Source organism: Malaclemys terrapin, chromosome 24 (assembly GCF_027887155.1).
Source record: "Malaclemys terrapin pileata isolate rMalTer1 chromosome 24, rMalTer1.hap1, whole genome shotgun sequence".
NCBI classification, from domain to species: Eukaryota; Metazoa; Chordata; order Testudines; family Emydidae; genus Malaclemys; species Malaclemys terrapin.
In genome coordinates this window covers 15,572,515-15,590,684 of record NC_071528.1, presented here as the reverse complement: position 1 = coordinate 15,590,684, position 18,170 = coordinate 15,572,515, and the positions used below count along the sequence as shown (strand labels likewise).

The 18,170-nt window shown below is 59.6% G+C and overlaps 1 protein-coding gene across 1 annotated transcript; it reads right to left on the bottom strand.

The window, feature by feature from the left end:
* Positions 1-1,831: 1,831 nt before the first annotated feature.
* TMEM161A (transmembrane protein 161A) lies at positions 1,832-16,010 on the bottom strand. Its single transcript, XM_054013696.1, has 12 exons — positions 15,930-16,010; positions 14,000-14,103; positions 13,582-13,662; positions 12,561-12,658; positions 12,024-12,180; positions 9,935-10,086; positions 7,624-7,684; positions 6,781-6,924; positions 6,106-6,219; positions 5,398-5,572; positions 4,751-4,847; positions 1,832-4,097 (listed from the first exon to the last, which is right to left on the bottom strand). The coding sequence occupies exons 1-12, from the start codon at positions 15,930-15,932 to the stop codon at positions 3,826-3,828; spliced, it is 1,458 nt and encodes a 485-aa protein (XP_053869671.1). The 5' UTR covers positions 15,933-16,010; the 3' UTR covers positions 1,832-3,825.
* Positions 16,011-18,170: the final 2,160 nt, after the last annotated feature.

Below are 18,170 nucleotides of genomic sequence, written 5' to 3'. Positions count from 1 at the left end.
CTGTCTGCGTGTCTGAATGCAGCACAACCCAGGGCCCTAGCAACCGCCCTCCTGCTGCAAATGCCTCCCTGGGCACTCGGCCCCCAGCCTTAGAGAAAATTAGACAAATGAGCTCTCGGGGCTGTCAAGGGCCAAGCAGGGGTTGAACCAGCCTCTGGAGTCCCAGCTGCCATGGCCTTGCCTGGATGTGGTGTTGCTTAACTGAACCTGAGCTGAAAAGGTGGCCCTGCCCTTCCTTCTCCAGGAGCTGGTCCCAGTGAGCACCTGCTGGGGGTGTTGCAGGCTTTGCCTGTGCTTCCCACCCATGTCTAGCAGGGAGCCCCGTTTCCATTTTCCCCACGGGCGGGACTGTGGAAAGATGCGGCTGCTGCTGAGCTGGGGCACATCTGCTATGGGTGTGGAGGAAGGGGAAAGCGGAGTCCAGCAGCGGGAGAAGGCGCTCACGGGCTGGCTAGGGCTCAGGCAAGGGGCTGCACGCTCTCCGGAGGCTCCTAGGGGTAGGGATGGGCTATTGACACAGGCCAGACCTGGCAAATGCACCCAGCTGTGCAGGGGTTCCGAGTGCTTCGGGGCCTCAGAGGTGGGTGACGCCTGAGCCAGGGGAGCCAAACCCTCCTTGTGAGGCACCCGTAGGACCTGACCCCCTGCACTGGGGGATGGAAATGAGCCTTGCCAGTGGCCTCCCATCCCTGGGGCAGCTGCACCCAGGGGTCTGTGCATAGGCCCATACCCCCACCCTGGCTCCCCATTCACTGTCAGGGACTGGTCTGCGACGCTGGCCTAGGTGCCTGCCATTCGGCTGTGGCAGGGTTTGGGTTTCACAGCCTTGATGTGCTGGTGTGAGTGAGTGCACCAGCTGCAGGGTGTGTGTTTATATACACCACCCCTCCTTGCAGCTCTGCCTATCACCTCACCTATGTTATGAGCTGCTCCCTTTCCTAGGGTCTCCCCTCGGCTTGACTCCAGGGGTGCAGGGAGCTGTGCTTTGGCTGAGGGGCCAAGCTCCAGGCGGCTGCATCACTGTCACCTTGGCAAGGGCCAGGGGAGGGCAGAGGCGTTCCGGCTTACCTAGCTCTGTGCCGAAGGCTGAGGGACTTGCTTACGGCCATCACTGGGATTTATGGGAACACAACTCTAGCCCCACAGACAGGACTTAACTCCTCGCTGCGCCACCAGCCCATTGGGGAGAAGGAATTTCCCCAACATACTGTAGTCTACAACTGCCAGCCTGCAGGGAGCCCAGCTGCTGGGGCTGGGGGGGCCTCTCTGCAGCCAGCTTGGGCTCCCCCCGCACACACTTTGGGGCACATGCCCACCTCCGCCTGCCCCTCCGCATGAGCCTCAGGCCCCATGCATCAGGGCCAGACACTGGTTACAGCAGGGGTGAGATGCTGCAAAAAGTCCCCCCCCCCTCCAAAATGCTTGGCCCAGTTGTTAGCCGGGCTCACTCCTGCCAGGGCAGCTCGTCTCCCTCTTGCCCCCCCCCTCCACGAGTGCCTTGGAGGACCCCCTCCTCCCCCATGGGAGGGCCTGCAGTCCCTGCCCCTCCTCCCCCCACAGTGTGCAGGGGATGAGCTGCTGTTGGGGTCATGTTCCTGCCTCATCTTAGATTGCTGCAAGAGCTTTGATCCCCAAGCTTTTCCCAGGGTTCTTCTAGAGCTGGTGACTTCCCCTCCCACGTTACTCAAATGCAGCCACCTCTGGGGTGGAACACAGCAGATGCTTTAACCACGCACAGCAACACTACAGGACCCAGTTGGATGGTGACTTGAAGAATCCTCTGTCCAGCTACCCCTGCAGGAATGCGGCAGGAATCTGACCAGCAAGCAGATTACCAGTTTTATGTATTTATTCATAAAATATCCCTGTACCTGGTTGCATTTATTCTAGAAGTCAGAATCAGTAAGGCCACTGGGCTGGGTGATTTTACACAGAGGAGGGGGATGATTTCCTGAGGAGAAATTAAATCAAATGCAGGCCCCAGAAACCCCATGCCAAACACCCACAGTGTTAGGGAGAATTGTTATTTATGCCTTTATTGGGGCAAACGTCCAACACCTCCCCCCAGCAGGGAGCGAGTGCCTCAGCCCTGGTCAAACCCGAGCTGTGGAAGAACAAAGCTACCAAAAAAGAGTTGTTCTAATAAATCATCCAGTGATTTCCCACCTGCACCGTGCCCTGCAGCCCATGACACCCCAGCCCAGGGCCAGCTGGTGCAAGCCTGGCCCGGCACAAGCGAAGGGCTGCAAGTTCCCTGCTGGGATGGGGTTTGCTCTGGGGTCCTGCTGGCGAGAGCTGGAGCAGCGAAAGGGCCCAGCCCTGGAGCAGCAGGCACCCAAGTGACGGGATCTGGATTGCGCCTGATACACAGGCCAAGGGGTGGATGCGGGGCAGCCACCGCTCTGTCTGCCGTGCGGGAGGCTGCGCTGGGGCCAGCCCGTCTCCTCTGCTGCCCGGTGGATTTCCATTCCGGCTTCTAGGCGTGAGTCTGAGCCAGCGTCCTCTCCCCCTTTCCCAGCCTCAGCGTCCCCCCACCCCCCTGCTTCCTGCAATACCAAGCGCTAGAGCTCGGCTGTGTCAGGCCCATTTCACTTGTAGGCCTAGTCCCCCTTCCTCCATTGCCCTGCGTGGCCATTGACAGCAGGACAGAGCGTGCCATGGGAGCACCCTGCACTGGTGTCAGCAACTGCGCCGGGACCCGGGAGCCCCCAGCCCGCCAACGCCCACGCTGGGTCCCGGGAGCCCCCAGCCCGCCAACGCCGACGCAGGGTCCCGGAGCCCCAGCCCGCCAACGCCCATGCCGGGAGCCCCCAGCCCGCCAACGCCCACGCCGGGTCCCGGGAGCCCCCAGCCCGCCAACGCCCACGCCGGGTCCCGGGAGCCCCCAGCCCGCCAACGCCCACGCCGGGTCCCGGAGCCCCAGCCCGCCAACGCCCATGCCGGGAGCCCCCAGCCCGCCAACGCCCACGCCGGGTCCCGGGAGCCCCCAGCCCGCCAACGCCCACGCAGGGTCCCGGAGCCCCAGCCCGCCAACGCCCACGCCGGGTCCCGGGAGCCCCCAGCCCGCCAACGCCCACGCAGGGTCCCGGAGCCCCAGCCCGCCAACGCCCATGCCGGGAGCCCCCAGCCCGCCAACGCCCACGCCGGGACCCGGGAGCCCCCAGCCCGCCCACGCCCACGCCGGGTCCCGGGAGCCCCCAGCCCGCCCACGCCCACGCCGGGTCCCGGGAGCCCCCAGCCCTCTAGGTCTCTGGCTCCCAGCTGAATCATCTCATGTTCCCCACCTGCAGGCTCCTTCTGGGGTGGGAGGTGGGGGAGGAAGCTGAGGCTGGCGCCGGAGTCGCTGGCTGCGAGGGTACCTGAGCTCTCGGTGGGAGGCCGGCAGGAGAACGTGGCCCATGCACAAGAAGCCGTGTAGGGGAGACCGTCCCTGCCGTGGCGGGGGGAGGGGGAGGGGCTCGGCCGAAGCAGGCTGAGGAGAAATAGCCTGGAAGATGCTGTGCTTGGGGCCCCTCCCCCACCCTGCAGGCTGGGGAGACGCTGATGCGCCAACACCCCCGGCAAGTTACTCCTGCCCCTTCGGTGGGTGCAGACAACCAGCCAGCGGCCTCGGCCTGACAGGCGGGTCCCAGCAGGGAGGCCGGTTGTCTCTACACGAAGCGGGGGCAGCTGGCGTTCCCAGGCCCAGGCAGGAGAGGAGAGGGGCTGGACGCAGGGCAGAGAGCCGTTGGGTGGGAACTATTCCCAGCCCCAGCCCGTGGCATGTAGCCCACGGGGCCCTGCAGGTCACGTGGCATGTAGCCCTGGGCCCTGCTGCAGCTGTGGTTAGGAGGCTGCCAGGTACTGGTGGAAGTAGAGGCCAAAGAGGCTGGTGATCACTTGGCAAACGGCCACCCACCAGGTCAGGAAAGCGAAGAGTCCGCGGTAGAAAAGCGGGGTGAGGATGGCGCCCAGCACGCCCGTGATCTGCGCCACCGTGGCCTGCATGTCCTCTCCTCCCTCCTCCTCAGCCGAGGGAGCAGCAGGCCGGGCCGGTGCGGCGCCCACCGCCGGGGAGACGGGCGGGGGCTCGGGGAACAGGCCCCACGAGTAGGCACCTGCAAGGCAGAGGGGACAAGAGGGACTGGTGAGCGTGAGGGGAGCCAAGATGATCCCCCACCCCTGGCAGGGGCAGAGCGCACCCCTCTAGTCCCAGCCAGCCCTGCAGGGACGGGTCCCTCCAACTGCTCCCGGCAGCACCTGTCCTGTCACCCAGCTGCTGGGGTGTTTCCCGGCTCTGCTCAGCCCACTGCACACGGTGACTCGGGGCCAGGGGAGGCGCGCCCCGGTTTACAGACCGGCAAGGGACTGCTAGCCAGGCCCAGCACCAGCCACTGCAGGAGGAGGTGCAGGAACCCTGCAGATGTGGGACAATCTGCCCTCCCAACCCCCGCAGCAGGATATCGACCCTTCCTTCCAAGCTGGGTGTTTAGGGGTAGGGCACCCTTCCCCTGCCAGCCAGCCCCAGGCTGGGCCCTGGACAACTGCCCATCAGGCGGTGGCCTGAGACCCAACAAACTCATTTCACGCAGGGCCCCTCAGCTGCAGCAGGAGGTAATCAGGGAGAGCGGCTGGAGGCAGATGCAGCTCCGGTGACCTGCTCCAAATCGCAGCCACGATGCTGATCCCTCGACAAGGCTCTGAAATGTCCCCCCCCACCCCCACCTCTTGGGGGGGCAAGTTGCAAAGGGCCCCCCAGCCGGCTCCCTACCCAGCGATTTGAGGAGCAGCGTGCAGTGCAGAGTGAGGATGATGGGGCCCAGGTACTGCAGGCTGACCACGGTGACGTAGCAGTAAATCCTCGTGACCTAGAAACGGAGAGAGAATCGGCACTGAAGGGACGCGAGCGATGCGGGGCAGGAGGACCAGATGGCTCTGAGAGCCTGGGCAAGTCACTGCCCTTCTCGATGCCTCTCCCCTGCCCATGCAGCAGGGACTGTCTCCCAGGGCTGGGCCTGGCAGAACGAGGCCCGCACGGTGCGACTGTAAAACCCATACTAGAGGGGAGAGTCAGGAAGGAAAGAGACCGAGAGGGAAGGGGCTGGGAAAAGAAACACTCCTGTCTTTGCCCAGCTCCTCTCTGCCCAAGGCCAGTGCTGTCTAGAGCCCGGTGTGGGTCGCCTGGTGCTTACAGGGGAACAGATCTAGCTACAGCCATGAGGGGGGGGGGATCTCCCTGGAGCTGAGGGGTGCTGGGACCCAGGGTCCTATGGCCGGCTGAATGGAGCTGGTTCATAAGCCTCCGAGGAGGCTGGAGAGCGACCGGCCTCAGACCCCTGGGCTGTTTCCACAGCAGGGAGCCTGAATCTGCTTTTTGCCCCAGCTGCCCGAGTTACTCTGTGCCCCGCCGGCGCCTACCCTGCGCTGGATCTCCAGGGCGGTGATGCGCCCAGCTTCCCTCTTCATCTGCTCCACCCAGCGCTCTGCCAGCTGGAGGTAGGCCTGCAGGTGGTGGCGCGTCATGGCCAGGCGCAGCAGGCAGAGGGCGACAATGGTCCAGAGGCGTGTGGAGTTGTAGGCCGAGTCCGACATGCTGGGGCAAGAGGACAGGAGAGTTAGCGTGAAGGGGGCAGAATTCACCTTCAAAGGGCACAGCTTGGACAGTGCCTGGACTATACAGCAAGGGACACATCAGAAACAGCAGGGTCTGCTGGGAGTTTGGCCAGCACGGCCAGAAAAGTCGGGGATGTTACCAATAGTAGAACAGAAAAAAAGTCGGGACTCCTGGGTTCTGCTCCCAACTCTGGGAGGGCAGTGGGGTCTAGCAGTTAAGAGGCAGGAGGCACCTGGGTGCCAGGATTCCTGGGTTCTATTTCTTGGCTCTACCAACCACTGACCTGTTGTGTGTCCTTGGTGGAAAGTCCCTTCCCCTCACTAGCGAGGTTGATGTCACTGACTCACGGGGGATGGCAAGTCTGAACTAATAAAGCACTGGCAGATGCTGGGATGGCCGGGGTAGCGCAGGGCACAGGACGGACCCGTGTCTGCACCTGGTGGATGAGGAGGGGAACAGACTTGGACAGCCCCTCCCCCTTGCCTGCCTGCTGACCGCAGAGGCGCACTCACATCTGGACCGTTTGCTTCCCCATGGGGGCACGAAGCAGCAAGTCTCGGGAAATGGGCTTGATCCACAGGAGCACCACGACCAGGGGTGCCAGAAAACTGGCATGGAGTAGGATCCTGGCGGGGGCATAAAGAACTGGAGTCAGAGCCTGTCAGAGCCCAGCTTTCCCCCATCTCCGCCCCAGGGCAGCACCCTGAACCTCGGGCTCCTGTCGACGTTCACCTGAGGGCGCCGCTGGCTGGCCCGCTCCGGCAAAGACCACGCAAAGCTCACCAGGAAAAGCAACAGCCTCCAGGTATCTCAGGGGAGGGAGGTAGATGGGGAGGGTTTTTTAGAGGAACAGAGCCAGGTAACCTGGCCCCTGTCCTGCCCCCAGCATACAGTCAGCACCTGCACAGACCTGTCAAACTTATCAGAGGTCCATTTCCCGGCAGAGCTCCTGCCTCTACACCCCCCAGTGTCTGAATGACACCCCTGCTTTACATCTGCAAAGCACCTCCCATGCCACAGGGCTTGTGCGTGGCTCGCACTGCTGCCACCTCTGGGGTGGGGCAGTACTCAGGGGAACAGAGCTCCCCACACGCTGTCGGACAGCAGCCAGGGGTGGCGGCCTTGTGCCGTCTCGCAGCCCACCTATGAGGCTGGCTGCTTCACAGACAAGCGGGAGGTTACTCAACTGGGTCATTGGCCTGTCCGCAGCCATCTTCAGAGCGTCCAGGTGAGTCTGCGCCAGCCGCAACCCCGGGAACGTCAGACACGCGCCAATGAACGAACAAAGGGCCACCAGCCCCAGCTTGAAGGTCAGTTTGGTGATGGGAACTCTGCAGACACGGAGCAGGGTCAGATAAGGCCACGACATGCTAACGGACAGAATTCAGCCTGCGGCCAGGTTAGCACGAGGACAGCGAAGGCTCTTCCTCAGGGACCAGCAGAGGCGAACACACACAGACCTTGGGCCCTTTTTATGCTTCTATCTGACGGATAAAAAAAAGGCTGGGAAAGGTTCTCTCCATAATGGTAGCGTTAAGAGAATCTTTCCAGGCCTTTTTGACCCTGGTTTTCCCCAGAAGAGGCTGGGGAACTAGCGGCATTATGACATCACAGAAGAGAAATCTGATGGGTAAGGTTTTTGTATTCAGTCTTTGTTTCTGGTCTGGTTAGTTAACATTCATTTAACTCCAATGTCCAAAACACACTTAGGAGAAAAATAGTCTTTGTTAAAGATTCAAGCCCTCCCATCTCTTCAGTTAAAGGCAGTTTAATCTCCGAGACCTCCAAGAAATTCTCCAGCAAAATCAGACTCAACATTCCTGATATTTCTAAGGTTAAAAAACAAGCAACAAAAAACCCCCATGAAAATAAAAATACTTACACCCTATGGAACAAACTCAGCCACCTTACCGAAGGCTGCTGAACTGGTGACACAAAGGGCTGGTGACCGGATTGGCTGCAAAGACTCAAAAAGCTCAACCCTCCCCCCATCCCACGTGCCTTTTTATTATCTGCTCGGCCAGACTTACGTCCATTCCCATCCTCGCTGCTTTAAGAGAATCTCCAGGTTATCACTGACATTGGCAAGTCCTGCAGAAAAGAGACGTGGGTGAGTAGGAGCGATTGTGTTGGAAGGGAAGAGGCAGCAGGTGATGGGGAAAGCAATGGTGTAGCTTTATTCCAATCGCTACAGCAGGTTCCTAAGAGCAAGTCACTCAGGGTGAAATGGTCAAAAGCACCTAAGGACTCATCAACATGGGAAAGTTATACCCGTATCAGATCGGGTGTGAATTTAAACCACTGCGGTGATACCGCTATAGAATCCCCTGTGTGGACACGCTGAGCCCAGTAAAGGGGCCTTTTTAAAGTTTAGCTTATGTTGCTTTGGAAGTGGTTTAAACTACTCTGGTGTGCTTTAAGAGTGCTGACGTCCTAATGAACTAACCAGCAAAGTGCTGCTAGTGTGGACGCAGCTATACTGGCAAAGCTCCGCTTCATACCGACATAGTCAACCCCCCCCTCCCACCCAGGAGCATAACGTTACACTGGTCCAAGCAGAGCTGTGCCAGAGCAGTGTGACCACACGAGGAGCGACTTCATCCAGCAGACCACGTCCCGACATGTGGGACTCAAAGCCCTAGAGCTACGCACATGTGCGAGTGCCTGGGTGGATCAGTTGGTAAGTGACAGCGAGATCCCTCAGGGTGCAAGGAGCTGGCTGGGATAAATATTATTTATTTGTCTGCTTAAGGGGTTGGAACAAGTCAGGGGAATTTCCCTTTAAGAGAACGAGTGGGGAAACCCACAGACTGAAAGCAAGAGCATCCCACTCTCCAGCCCCCTAAACGGCTCCTCTGGAGAGGGGTTTGGGGTCAGTTGTCTGCACAGCACTATTTCATTGGGCAGAGAGAGCCTGATTCCCTCATCACTTCCACCGATGAAAATCGGGAGCAACCCCATTGCTGTCAGGAGACTTCCCCGGCTATAAGCGAGAGCAGAATCTCTGCTGCGAGGAGTTGCTGGCTCCCAGGGGCTACAGTCAGACAGCCCTTCCTAGGCTCCTTTGCCACCCCAACAATGCGGCTGGTCAAAGGGTGATAAAAGCCAGCAGTAAAAGTAATTATCCAGCATTTAACTAGACAAAAACAGGAGGGGATTCAGAGCCCACGGTGGTACATCGCATCACGTGACCTCACTGCAAAGACTGGGTGGGGGCGGTCCTTTGGCATGCAGCCCCAGGCTGCTCACAGCTGGGTCCAGAACCATGCCCAGGGCAGGCCTGTGCACTGTTCAGCAATCGGAATACAGGGATGGCCAGTATCCACCTAGTCCAGTCTCCTGTCTCCAACAGTGGCTAGTACCAGCTGCTTCAGAGGAAGGCACAGGAAACCCGGCAGTTTTGGGCTAACCTGTCCCCAGGGAACGTTCCTTCCTGACCCCTGCTACTTAGAATTGGCTCATGCCCTGGAGCTTGGGGATTTTTAGTCCTTCTCAAACTCTTGGTTTTTTTTAATCCTTACTGCTGTAACATTACATAGTCTTGTCCTCCATATTAATCTTTTTGCACAAAATCCCACTGAGCTCTTGGCCTCAGTGCTGTCTTACAGCAGCGAGTTCCACGTGCTAATTGTTTATTGCATGGAAAAGCACTTCCCTTTTATTCATTTAAAGTGGCTACCTGGGCCATAGCGAGCACGGTGCTAGGGGCCTGTCATTACAGCAAAAGCTACCGCATCAGGGAGAGCACTGTAACAGCTTGGACCTGCCTGCCTGTGTCTGTGGGTCTGTCTAGCTAGGAGCGGTTGACGTTAGGTTGGGGTTAGCTGACTGAGTTAAGGGTTAACCTGCACTGATGTCAGGGGAGAGATCGGGGTTAGCTCATCCCAAACCGCTTTTCTTAGTCTAGACAACCCCACAGCGGGGTTGTCTAACAGTTTAACATGCATGGGGACAGGTTTACACCACGATGGCCCAACAGGGCAGATTTCCTGCCACACACACACATCTACCATAGACTGGGATCGGTCACAGAACAACGGGGCTATGCACGACCCCCCAGTACATCTGGGCACATGGAGGTAACTGGCCCGCATCCCACAATCTGATCCCGAAGCACAGAGCCACCGGTTCACATTAGCAGGGTCACCGCATGCAGACGCGTCCCCTGCCACAGCCACATTTGCATACGGCTCCAACCACAGCTGGTAAGTCTGTGGGCAGGCCCAGCTCATCCCTACTGAGGGACCTGCTGCCGTGGTGCTCAAATCCACCCGTCTGCCCAATCCCCAGCTCTCTCCCCCCACCCGGCCCGGCCCGGCCCCAGCCCCACCGCTCGCTGACCCGAGTCGAGGCCGAACTCCAAGTAGTCCTCCCGCACGACAAGTGCCACCATGGCAACGAGGAGGAAGAAGAAGGCGAAGGTGAGGCAGACAGAGCGCTCGCCTCCCTCCTCTGAGCGGAAGTAATGGTGCATCACCATGAAGAAGATCTTGCTGCAGGCGCAGGGGGGTTGGTGTTAAAGAAACCAGTTGGCCTTGGCCTTTACATAGCCCCAAACGCTCACTGAACAGACATCTCACACCAGGGGACCCCACTTGGTGGCTACAGACAGTTCTCCCCCTTCAGACGGCTCCTGCCTGCTGGCCCCGGGGTGAGGCCAGTTTGCTGGGCCTCAACGTAACTCCTAATGGAGAAAGGTCTCCCTCTCACGCCTGGCCACTGCTGTGGGCATGGCTGGAGGCCTTGGCAGAGAGGCCAAAGCCTGGGTGGGCCACGGAGAGCAAGCTGCCCCCTTGGGCCTGGCAGTGAGCCCCCCAACAGGGACAAGGAGCAGCGCTCAGGAGTGGGGGATGTGCGCGTCTGAGCCTCAGGGATCATGGAGACGGCACCTTTCACCGGGGAATACAAACCAGTATAAAACCAAACACACGCCTCTGTCTAGTCACAGTCTGAGGGCTGGGAGAGACCCGGGCTGCAGCCATCAGGAAGGCCCTTGTAGTCATGGTGATGAGAGACCAGCTCTGTCACTCACTCTGTGTGTAGCCTTGGGCAAAGCACTTAGCCAACCTGGGCCTCAGTTCCCATCTGTAAGGCAGGGAGGCGAATCCCCCACCCCCTTGGTCTATCTGTGGGGCAGGGGCTGTCTGTTAGCACAGGCCTAGAGAGCAGCTGACACAATGGGCCCCTGATCTCATTTTGGGAGGGGGGGGGGCTCCTGTAACAACATCCTCACTGGGGCCTGAGTGTGTGTGTGAGGGGGGAGACACAATCAACGCAACAGGTGGCCAGCCCAGGGAGATTTTGTCCCTCTGTGTTACACACTGGGGCCTGATCCCAAGCTGGCAGACTATCAGAAGCACAGCTCAGCGCTATGAGGGATGATCAACATCACAGGCAGGGCTGACTTGGCTGCCAGCAGCCGCTCCCAGGTGACTCAGGCAGGGAGGGGTTCATAGCCGAGGGGAGAATCGGGGGCTCCCTGAACAATCGGGACCTGGGGTGAGATGCTTTGTGCCCACTGCTGAGGTTAAATACGCTGGCATTAGAGAGGCTGCCTGGTTGTTGTATCCACCCCGGCCACTCGCTGCGCAGGGAAGAACTGCGAGCGGGTGAGGCGGCCCGACCTGCAGGCTGCGCACGATCGATCTACCGGGTGCCACAGCCCGGGGCCAGGCCGGAGAGGGGGAGAAGCATGTGACTGCACTTGAGGAGAAGGCCTGAGGGGTTAACTCAGAGGGACTCACTGGGGTGTCGCCTGCTGGCGAGAGGGCGATTATGGGTAATGAAAGGAAAGAATTCAAGCCCTTTCTTTAGGGTCCCCAAGGCCGGGTTTTGCTCCCCACCCCCATTAGCAGCCAGGCCCCAAGGCTCGGCCCGTGCTGCCAATCCCCCGGCGCCCTGCATCAATCAGCCGCAGGGAATGGGGAGGGACTGGCAGTCTACTTGGTGCTATGTACATGTTCACATAAACCCTAAATAAACCGCCGGGGAGCGGGCCGGCTGCCTTTTCAATGGGGATAGGCAGACGGCCCAGGTGTCCCTGCTTTAGAGCAGCCTGTAAAAGTGTCCAGGAGCCCTTCCATCCATACAGATTGCAGCCGCCGCGGCATTAGCACCTCGTAAAGCATGCACTTCATCAGGCCCCTGCCCGGTTCTCGGTGGGGAAGGCTCTCCTTACGCAGCTTTATAACTTGTCAGGGAGCTGTTTATAAGTCCATAAATTAAGCCATTCGGCCTTAGCCAGGCTTCTAATTGAAGAGGATGGTGGGTTTCTTCCCCCCTGTTATTTTGCATCGCTGGCAGCCTTACAGAGCTGCTTGCACTGCCCTCTCCTTCCAGACCCCGGCACATGGTTAGGGAATTCCAATCCCCCTTGGGAACCCTGCCCCACCCCCACGCCTGAGGGGGCAGGGTAGGAAAGGAAGGATACAAGGAGAAGAAGACCGTAAGCAGGCACCACAGGATGCCAACATTCATCTCCTTCTGGGGGTCCACCAGGCAGTAGTAGCCTTCAGTGAAAAGGTAGACGAGGGTGGAGTAGACGGCAAAATCCACGAACCACTGGTACTCCAGGAAATAGCGCAGCACTGGGAACGGGCAGAGAGACACAGGGCTGTCACCACCAGTGAGTGTGCAAGGAGCGAGCTCACCCTGCCCCCCACCGCCCTGCAGCGAGTCGGGAGTGCGGGGCAGCGAGGTACACTTCCCTAACTGACCTTCTTTGGCCCTCACAGGGCCACTGGCCTGAACAAGGGCCCTGAGAATCAGGACTCCTGGGTTCTGTAACAGGTTCTGGGAAGTGATTGGGGTCCCATAGGTTAGAGCAGGGGGGCTTGGGAGTCAGGACTCCTGGGGTCTATTCCCTGGCTCTGCCTTAGAAAACTCAGGTCAGTCATGCCCCCCGCCCACCCCATAGACCTTCAGCCACTGTGGTGACAGGCAAAGACTGACTATGTGTGGGAATTACCAAGAGCATCCACTGTGGTTACTGGAGTGGTCTCCAAGTGCAGGTTGATGTCCCTGGGCACTGACAGGGGTTTATCCTCTGTGACCCCATTCAGCCTCCTGCGAGAGAGAAACAGGCTCAGAATGGCAGGAACAGAGCACAGCGAGGGTGGGACAAAGTTCCTGGACAACAGCCCACGGAGCTGGAATTCATGCTCCCTGCCTCCGTTGGTTGTATCCAGCTGCTGTCACTTACCTTGGACTTAGCCCTGGTCCGCATAGAAATTTGGTTCTGGTAGAACTAGGTGAGTTAGGGTGGTACAGTTATACAGGTCCAATGCCTCGTGTAGACGCAGTTACCCCAGGATAAAAGCGTCTATCAGGATAACTCAGGTTTTCAAATTTCATTGCACCACGAGCCCCTTCTGACAACAAAAATTACTACATGACCCGGTGGGGAGCCTGAGCCCACCAAAGCCCTGCTACCCCAGGCCGGGGGCCTATAACCTGAGCCCTGCCACGCAGGGCTAACGCCCTCGGGCTTCAGCTTTGGCCCCGGGCAGTAGGGCTTGGGCCCCAACAGTCTAATGCCAGCCCTGGCAACCCCATTAAAACAGGGTCACGACCCACGGTTTGAGAACCATTGGTATAACTTATTTCCCCGCCAGCACACTTATCCAAACACAGCTGTGTCCACACTCACAGTGGGTGTGTTTCACTGCTTCAACTGGACCAGTGTAGGAAAAGCAACAGAACTTGTGCATCTAGACAAGGCTTGAGACTGACGGGGGCAGATGCCACTGTTTCAGATGGGTGTATATTTGCGAGCATCTTGCACCACAGGTCCCCGATCGGAGCCTCTGGGTGTATTATTAAACCCCAGGCCCGACCCCCTGCCCTGACTGCTCACCACACCATCTCTCCCCAGAGATGGGGGCAGGTTGGAGAAGTCAGGCATGGAAGAGGAGAGGCATCATTTGCACTCCAAACCATACAATCATCACGCCCAATAACAAACCATGGACTGCAGGGGATCCGCTCACCGGTCTCGCTTGGCCTTGGGCTTCTGCTTCCCAGCCAGGGCGCACAACTCCTCCTCCGAAGGGTGCTTGTAGCGATACAGGCTGGAGTGAGGTACAGGAGGGGGTCAGTGATGGGACAAAATATAACTAAACAGCTGGGGAGAGTCAGAACTGTCTGATTGGACAAGAGAAAACCAGCAACACTGCAGGCGTCTGGAGAAGGGGCTGCAGGTCAGGGTTGCAGGACGTTGGCAGTGCTGTACAGAGGAGGGTGCGGAGAGTTGGGATGTGGAGCTTAGGCAGAGCCGGGCGCATACGCGGGCAGGAGCCCAAGGCGGGAATAGCAAAGGGGTGGGGATTGAGGGGCAGTGTTTGAAGGAAGAGATGCAAGAGTAGAACGGGGGCATCAGTTTGGAGCTGGCTGGAAAAGCCCCTGTACCTGCCGTTGCACAGCAGCCAGCGAGCGAAGGAGCAGTGCGGGGACATCTTCTGCATGATGCTCGCCGTAAGCAGGCTCACCACCAGCTGCACCCCCATCACAGCCTGGCAAGGAAATGAAGACAATCAGAACCACGAAGTCAGCAACAGGGCTCCTGCCCATCGCAGCGCATCCTCTGAGCCAGAACACCCCTGCCCAAGTTCCTGGGCACACGAATGAGCGTTCAGTGGCTTTTCCGTCCAAGGGATCGCCTGGGTTTTCCAAAACTACCCTCTACATGGCTGGTGCTCTCTGAACCCATGCTAGGCACACCCTGGGACTTGGTGCATAGAGGTTTGTGTAGTCCTGTGACCTCCCCCTGGTTCCAGTCAGACAAATTTCCTAGCCTTGGTGCCTCCTGAAGGACTTTGTTTAATTCCGGTTGGGGCCCAAGCGGATCCTTCCAGGATTCAAACCTGGCTTTTGACAGGAGCCTGCGTGTTTCAAACCCAATGCATAAACCACTAAGCTGCAGCACCCAGGCGGCCAGGCCAGCGAGGTCAGGGTGCTGCTGTACGTCTCTCTTGAGGAGAAAAGAAAGAAAAAGACCCTCCAACAATCAGCTGGAGACAGGAGATGCTTCTGCAGATTCGCTGCAGCCATTTCACGTTGCCTGTAAGGCCTGGAAACCAGATACAGACGCCTCCCCTGCAGCAGCAATGCCTTCCAACGCCCCCGGAAAGGACACTAGACAAACTCCTATTTATAGGGGCGGGAAGAGCGGCCCAGATACTTAGGATCTTCCTGGGGCCCAGGCCTCCCCCTGGCCAGCGGGTTTCATTCACCAGTGAAGTGCAGCGACTGCTCTGGGGCAGGAAGCTTTTGGGTCTGGCAAAGAGCAGGGGAAGGGCACTGGTGTGGGGCGGGGGATAGGTTACCAGGGGTTGGGGAGCAGGAGGGGTGGGGGGTGGGTGGGGGGGGTTAGGTTACCTGGGGCTGGGACAGGAGGGGGTTAGGTTGGCTAGGGGGGAGTTGGTTATCAGGGGCTGGGGGGGAAGGGGGGTAGGTTACCAGGGCCGGGAGGGGGGTAGGTTATTAGGGGCTGGGGAGGGGGAGGGGATAGGTTACCAAGAGCTGGGGGGGGGGAGGTTAGGTTACCAGGGACTGGGGGGGAGGTTACCAGGGGCTCGGGGGGGGGGTAGGCTACTAGGGGCTGGGGGGAGGTTACCAGGGGCTGTGGGGGCGGGAGGGGGGGAGGTTACCAGGGGCTGGGGAGGGGATAGGTTACCAGGAGCTGGGGGGGGGGGCTGGGGGGAGGTTACCAGGGGCTGTGGGGGCGGGAGGGGGGGAGGTTACCAGGAGCTGGGGGGGGGCTGGCGGGAGGTTACCAGGGGCTGTGGGGGCGGGAGGGGGGGAGGTTACCAGGGGCTGGAGGGAGGTTACCAGGGGCTGTGGGGGCGGGAGGGGGGGAGGTTACCAGGGGCTGGAGGGAGGTTACCAGGGGCTGTGGGGGCGGGAGGGGGGGAGGTTACCAGGGGCTGGAGGGAGGTTACCAGGGGCTGTGGGGGCGGGAGGGGGGGAGGTTACCAGGGGCTGGGGGGAGGTTACCAGGGGCTGTGGGGGCGGGAGGGGGGGAGGTTACCAGGGACTGGGGAGGGGATAGGTTACCAGGAGCTGGGTGGGCTGGGGGGAGGTTACTAGGGGCTGGGGGGGGTATAACCAGTCCCTGAGGTTTCTAAACAGCTGCCTGGGCCCCGCGACTCTGCAGCTGGCAGGTCTCAGCCGAACTCGCTCCTGGGCTCTGCCAACACGGGGGGGGGGGGGGGGGGGGCAGTTTCCAGCCCAGGCTCCCGGGCTGCCCCCCCCCCCGCCACACCGGGGCTGCTCCCCCTGGGTCCTGGCAGCACCAGCCCCACCCGCGGGCGGGGGCCGAGCGAGCGCCGGGACTCACCATGCCGGGGCCGGGGCGCGCGCACGAAGCCAGCAACTAGTCAGCGCATGGAACCCCAGCCCTCCCCGCAACCAATCACAGGCCGTCCTGCAGGTGACTGCCAGCGGCTTAGCCAATGATAGGGCAGTCGTTGGGAGAGGGGCGGGTCTTGACGCAAGGCAAAGAGGTGCTGGGTCAAGGCAGCCCCCGCTCCTCCTCTCCCACCTGGTTCCGGTTCTCAGGAGTCCGGCGCATTGCATGTCGGGAGTTGTAGTTTTCCCCCCCCTCGCGTGTCATGCCTCTGGAGCGGGTTGACTTCGACCACCTCCAGATGTGCCCTGGGGTGGGTGACCCTGCCCCCCATGTGGCTGCCGACTCTCCAGATGTGCAGTGAGCGGGCGACACTGTAGCAGCTGTCTCCTGTCTCTCCAGTGGCGTCAATGGTGTCCTTTGATTGTGCTTCGGAATTTAGTGACCTTCCTTAAATAAAGAACAGGAGTACTTGTGGCACCTTAGAGACTAACAAATTTATTAGAGCATAAGCTTTCGTGGACTACAGCCCACTTCTTCGGATGCATATCCGAAGAAGTGGGCTGTAGTCCACGAAAGCTTATGCTCTAATAAATTTGTTAGTCTCTAAGGTGCCACAAGTACTCCTGTTCTTCTTTTTGCGGATACAGACTAACACGGCTGTTACTCTGAAACTTCCTTAAATAATAATAATAACAATAATTATAATCTGATGCCGTTAAAAGGCACCGTTCAACTTGAGGATCCCAAAGCATCTTGGAAACGTCAATGCAGTAACTCTCCCATTCACCCTTGGGAGACAGGGCTGGGTTATTTATTCTCTGGTGAGTTATTAGTATTTCCATTTTCCCGAGGGACAGAGAGATGAAATGACTGACTTCAGTGCCCCTTGCTCCAGCCACTAGTCAGCACTGACAAGGGATGGGAGGTGCAGAACATGGGATGGTGAAGGGGGGGGGGGCAGGTGAGCACTCCCCCCCGGGTGCATTTTCACGAGGAACATGAGGAGTTTGGCCACCCTGGCTGCAGGATGGCCTGTCCGACTGGTGCTCCCCGCTGCTCTAGACAGACTGCTCTCCCCAGGCAGCACAGGGAGAGTTGGATGTTGAGTCTTTTGCTCTTCAGGGTCACGCACTAGGGTCAGTCAGTGTAACTGGCTAGTGGAGCCCCTTTCTGGTGGCCAGACGGCATCGGGTCTATCAGCTGAGCCAAAAGGAACTCCCCCCCCCTCCCCCAGCCCTAGGCTGAGGTCGGTGCTGGGAATCCCCTGTGCCTGGCCAGACTGGCTGCTACGCGGCTGCTGGCATGGGACCCTCTGCCCTTGGGTTGGGCTGGTAGGAGCTGTGGTGAGCTGGTCTGGCCAGCGGGGTTGCCCCCCTCCTCGGCTAAGCTTGGGGACTGCTCGGCTGGCAGGCATTTCTCCAGGCGGAGCGGGCAGACGCTGCAGTGAGTCCGTGTAGCCGGAAGCCCCCCTTAGTCTTGGCAGATTGGACACTGGCAGCATGCCTCAAGATGCAGGAACTTTTGCATGCGTCTCTGCCCAATGAACAGGAGAGGAATCCCGGGCCCTGGGCTACTCAGCTGACCTAGCCTGGAGCAAATCCACCCTGGGGCAGGAGAGCTCTGGGCGCAAACCTTACACTTGAGATGAAATCCGGAAAATGGCTCTCCGCAGCCGGGCCAGCCCGCTCTGCTGATGGACTCTGACAAGAGGTCCCTAAACAAAAAGCAGTGGGTGCATAGGGCAGACAGGCGCACACGCACCACCTTGCCACAGACACACCCGGTGCAAACACGCAGACACAGCCACACTCCTGCCCGCCCGCCCCCTCCACTCCAGCCTCACAGGGCACGAATGGGTGCACGCACACCCCCATACGGCGCGCACGCACACATACACACACTCCGGTTATTTGCAGGCATCTGTACTGCTCACACCCCATTGTGTCCCCATCCCTGAGCAGCCCCCTATAAAGACTGCAGCTGGATGCCCCATTTAGGGATCAGAGAAAGCCCAGAGTTCCTGGCCTTCCAGAGAGACAGCAGGATGTTGGCTTGGACTCAGGCCGGGGGGCGGCAGGCGGGATGTAGCAGAGGGCTGGCTCTTTGGTGTCATGAGTTAGTTTGGTCTCAGTCCCGTTCTAGGGGGCAGGTGTCCCTGAGCTGAGCTGGGGGCAGAGACTGAACTCCTCCCAGCTTGTAGGGGCACCCCTCTGGTTTAGGGGTGAATCG

Bases quoted from the DNA above. Each gene is read 5' to 3' on its own strand.
- TMEM161A (XM_054013696.1), bottom strand. The intron at 12,659-13,581 runs GTGAGCGGATCC...TCTCTCTCGCAG, and splicing joins CCCAAGGCCAAGCGAGACCG to GAGGCTGAATGGGGTCACAG. The intron at 4,098-4,750 runs GTAGGGAGCCGG...TCTGCCTTGCAG, and splicing joins GCTGCTCCTCAAATCGCTGG to GTGCCTACTCGTGGGGCCTG.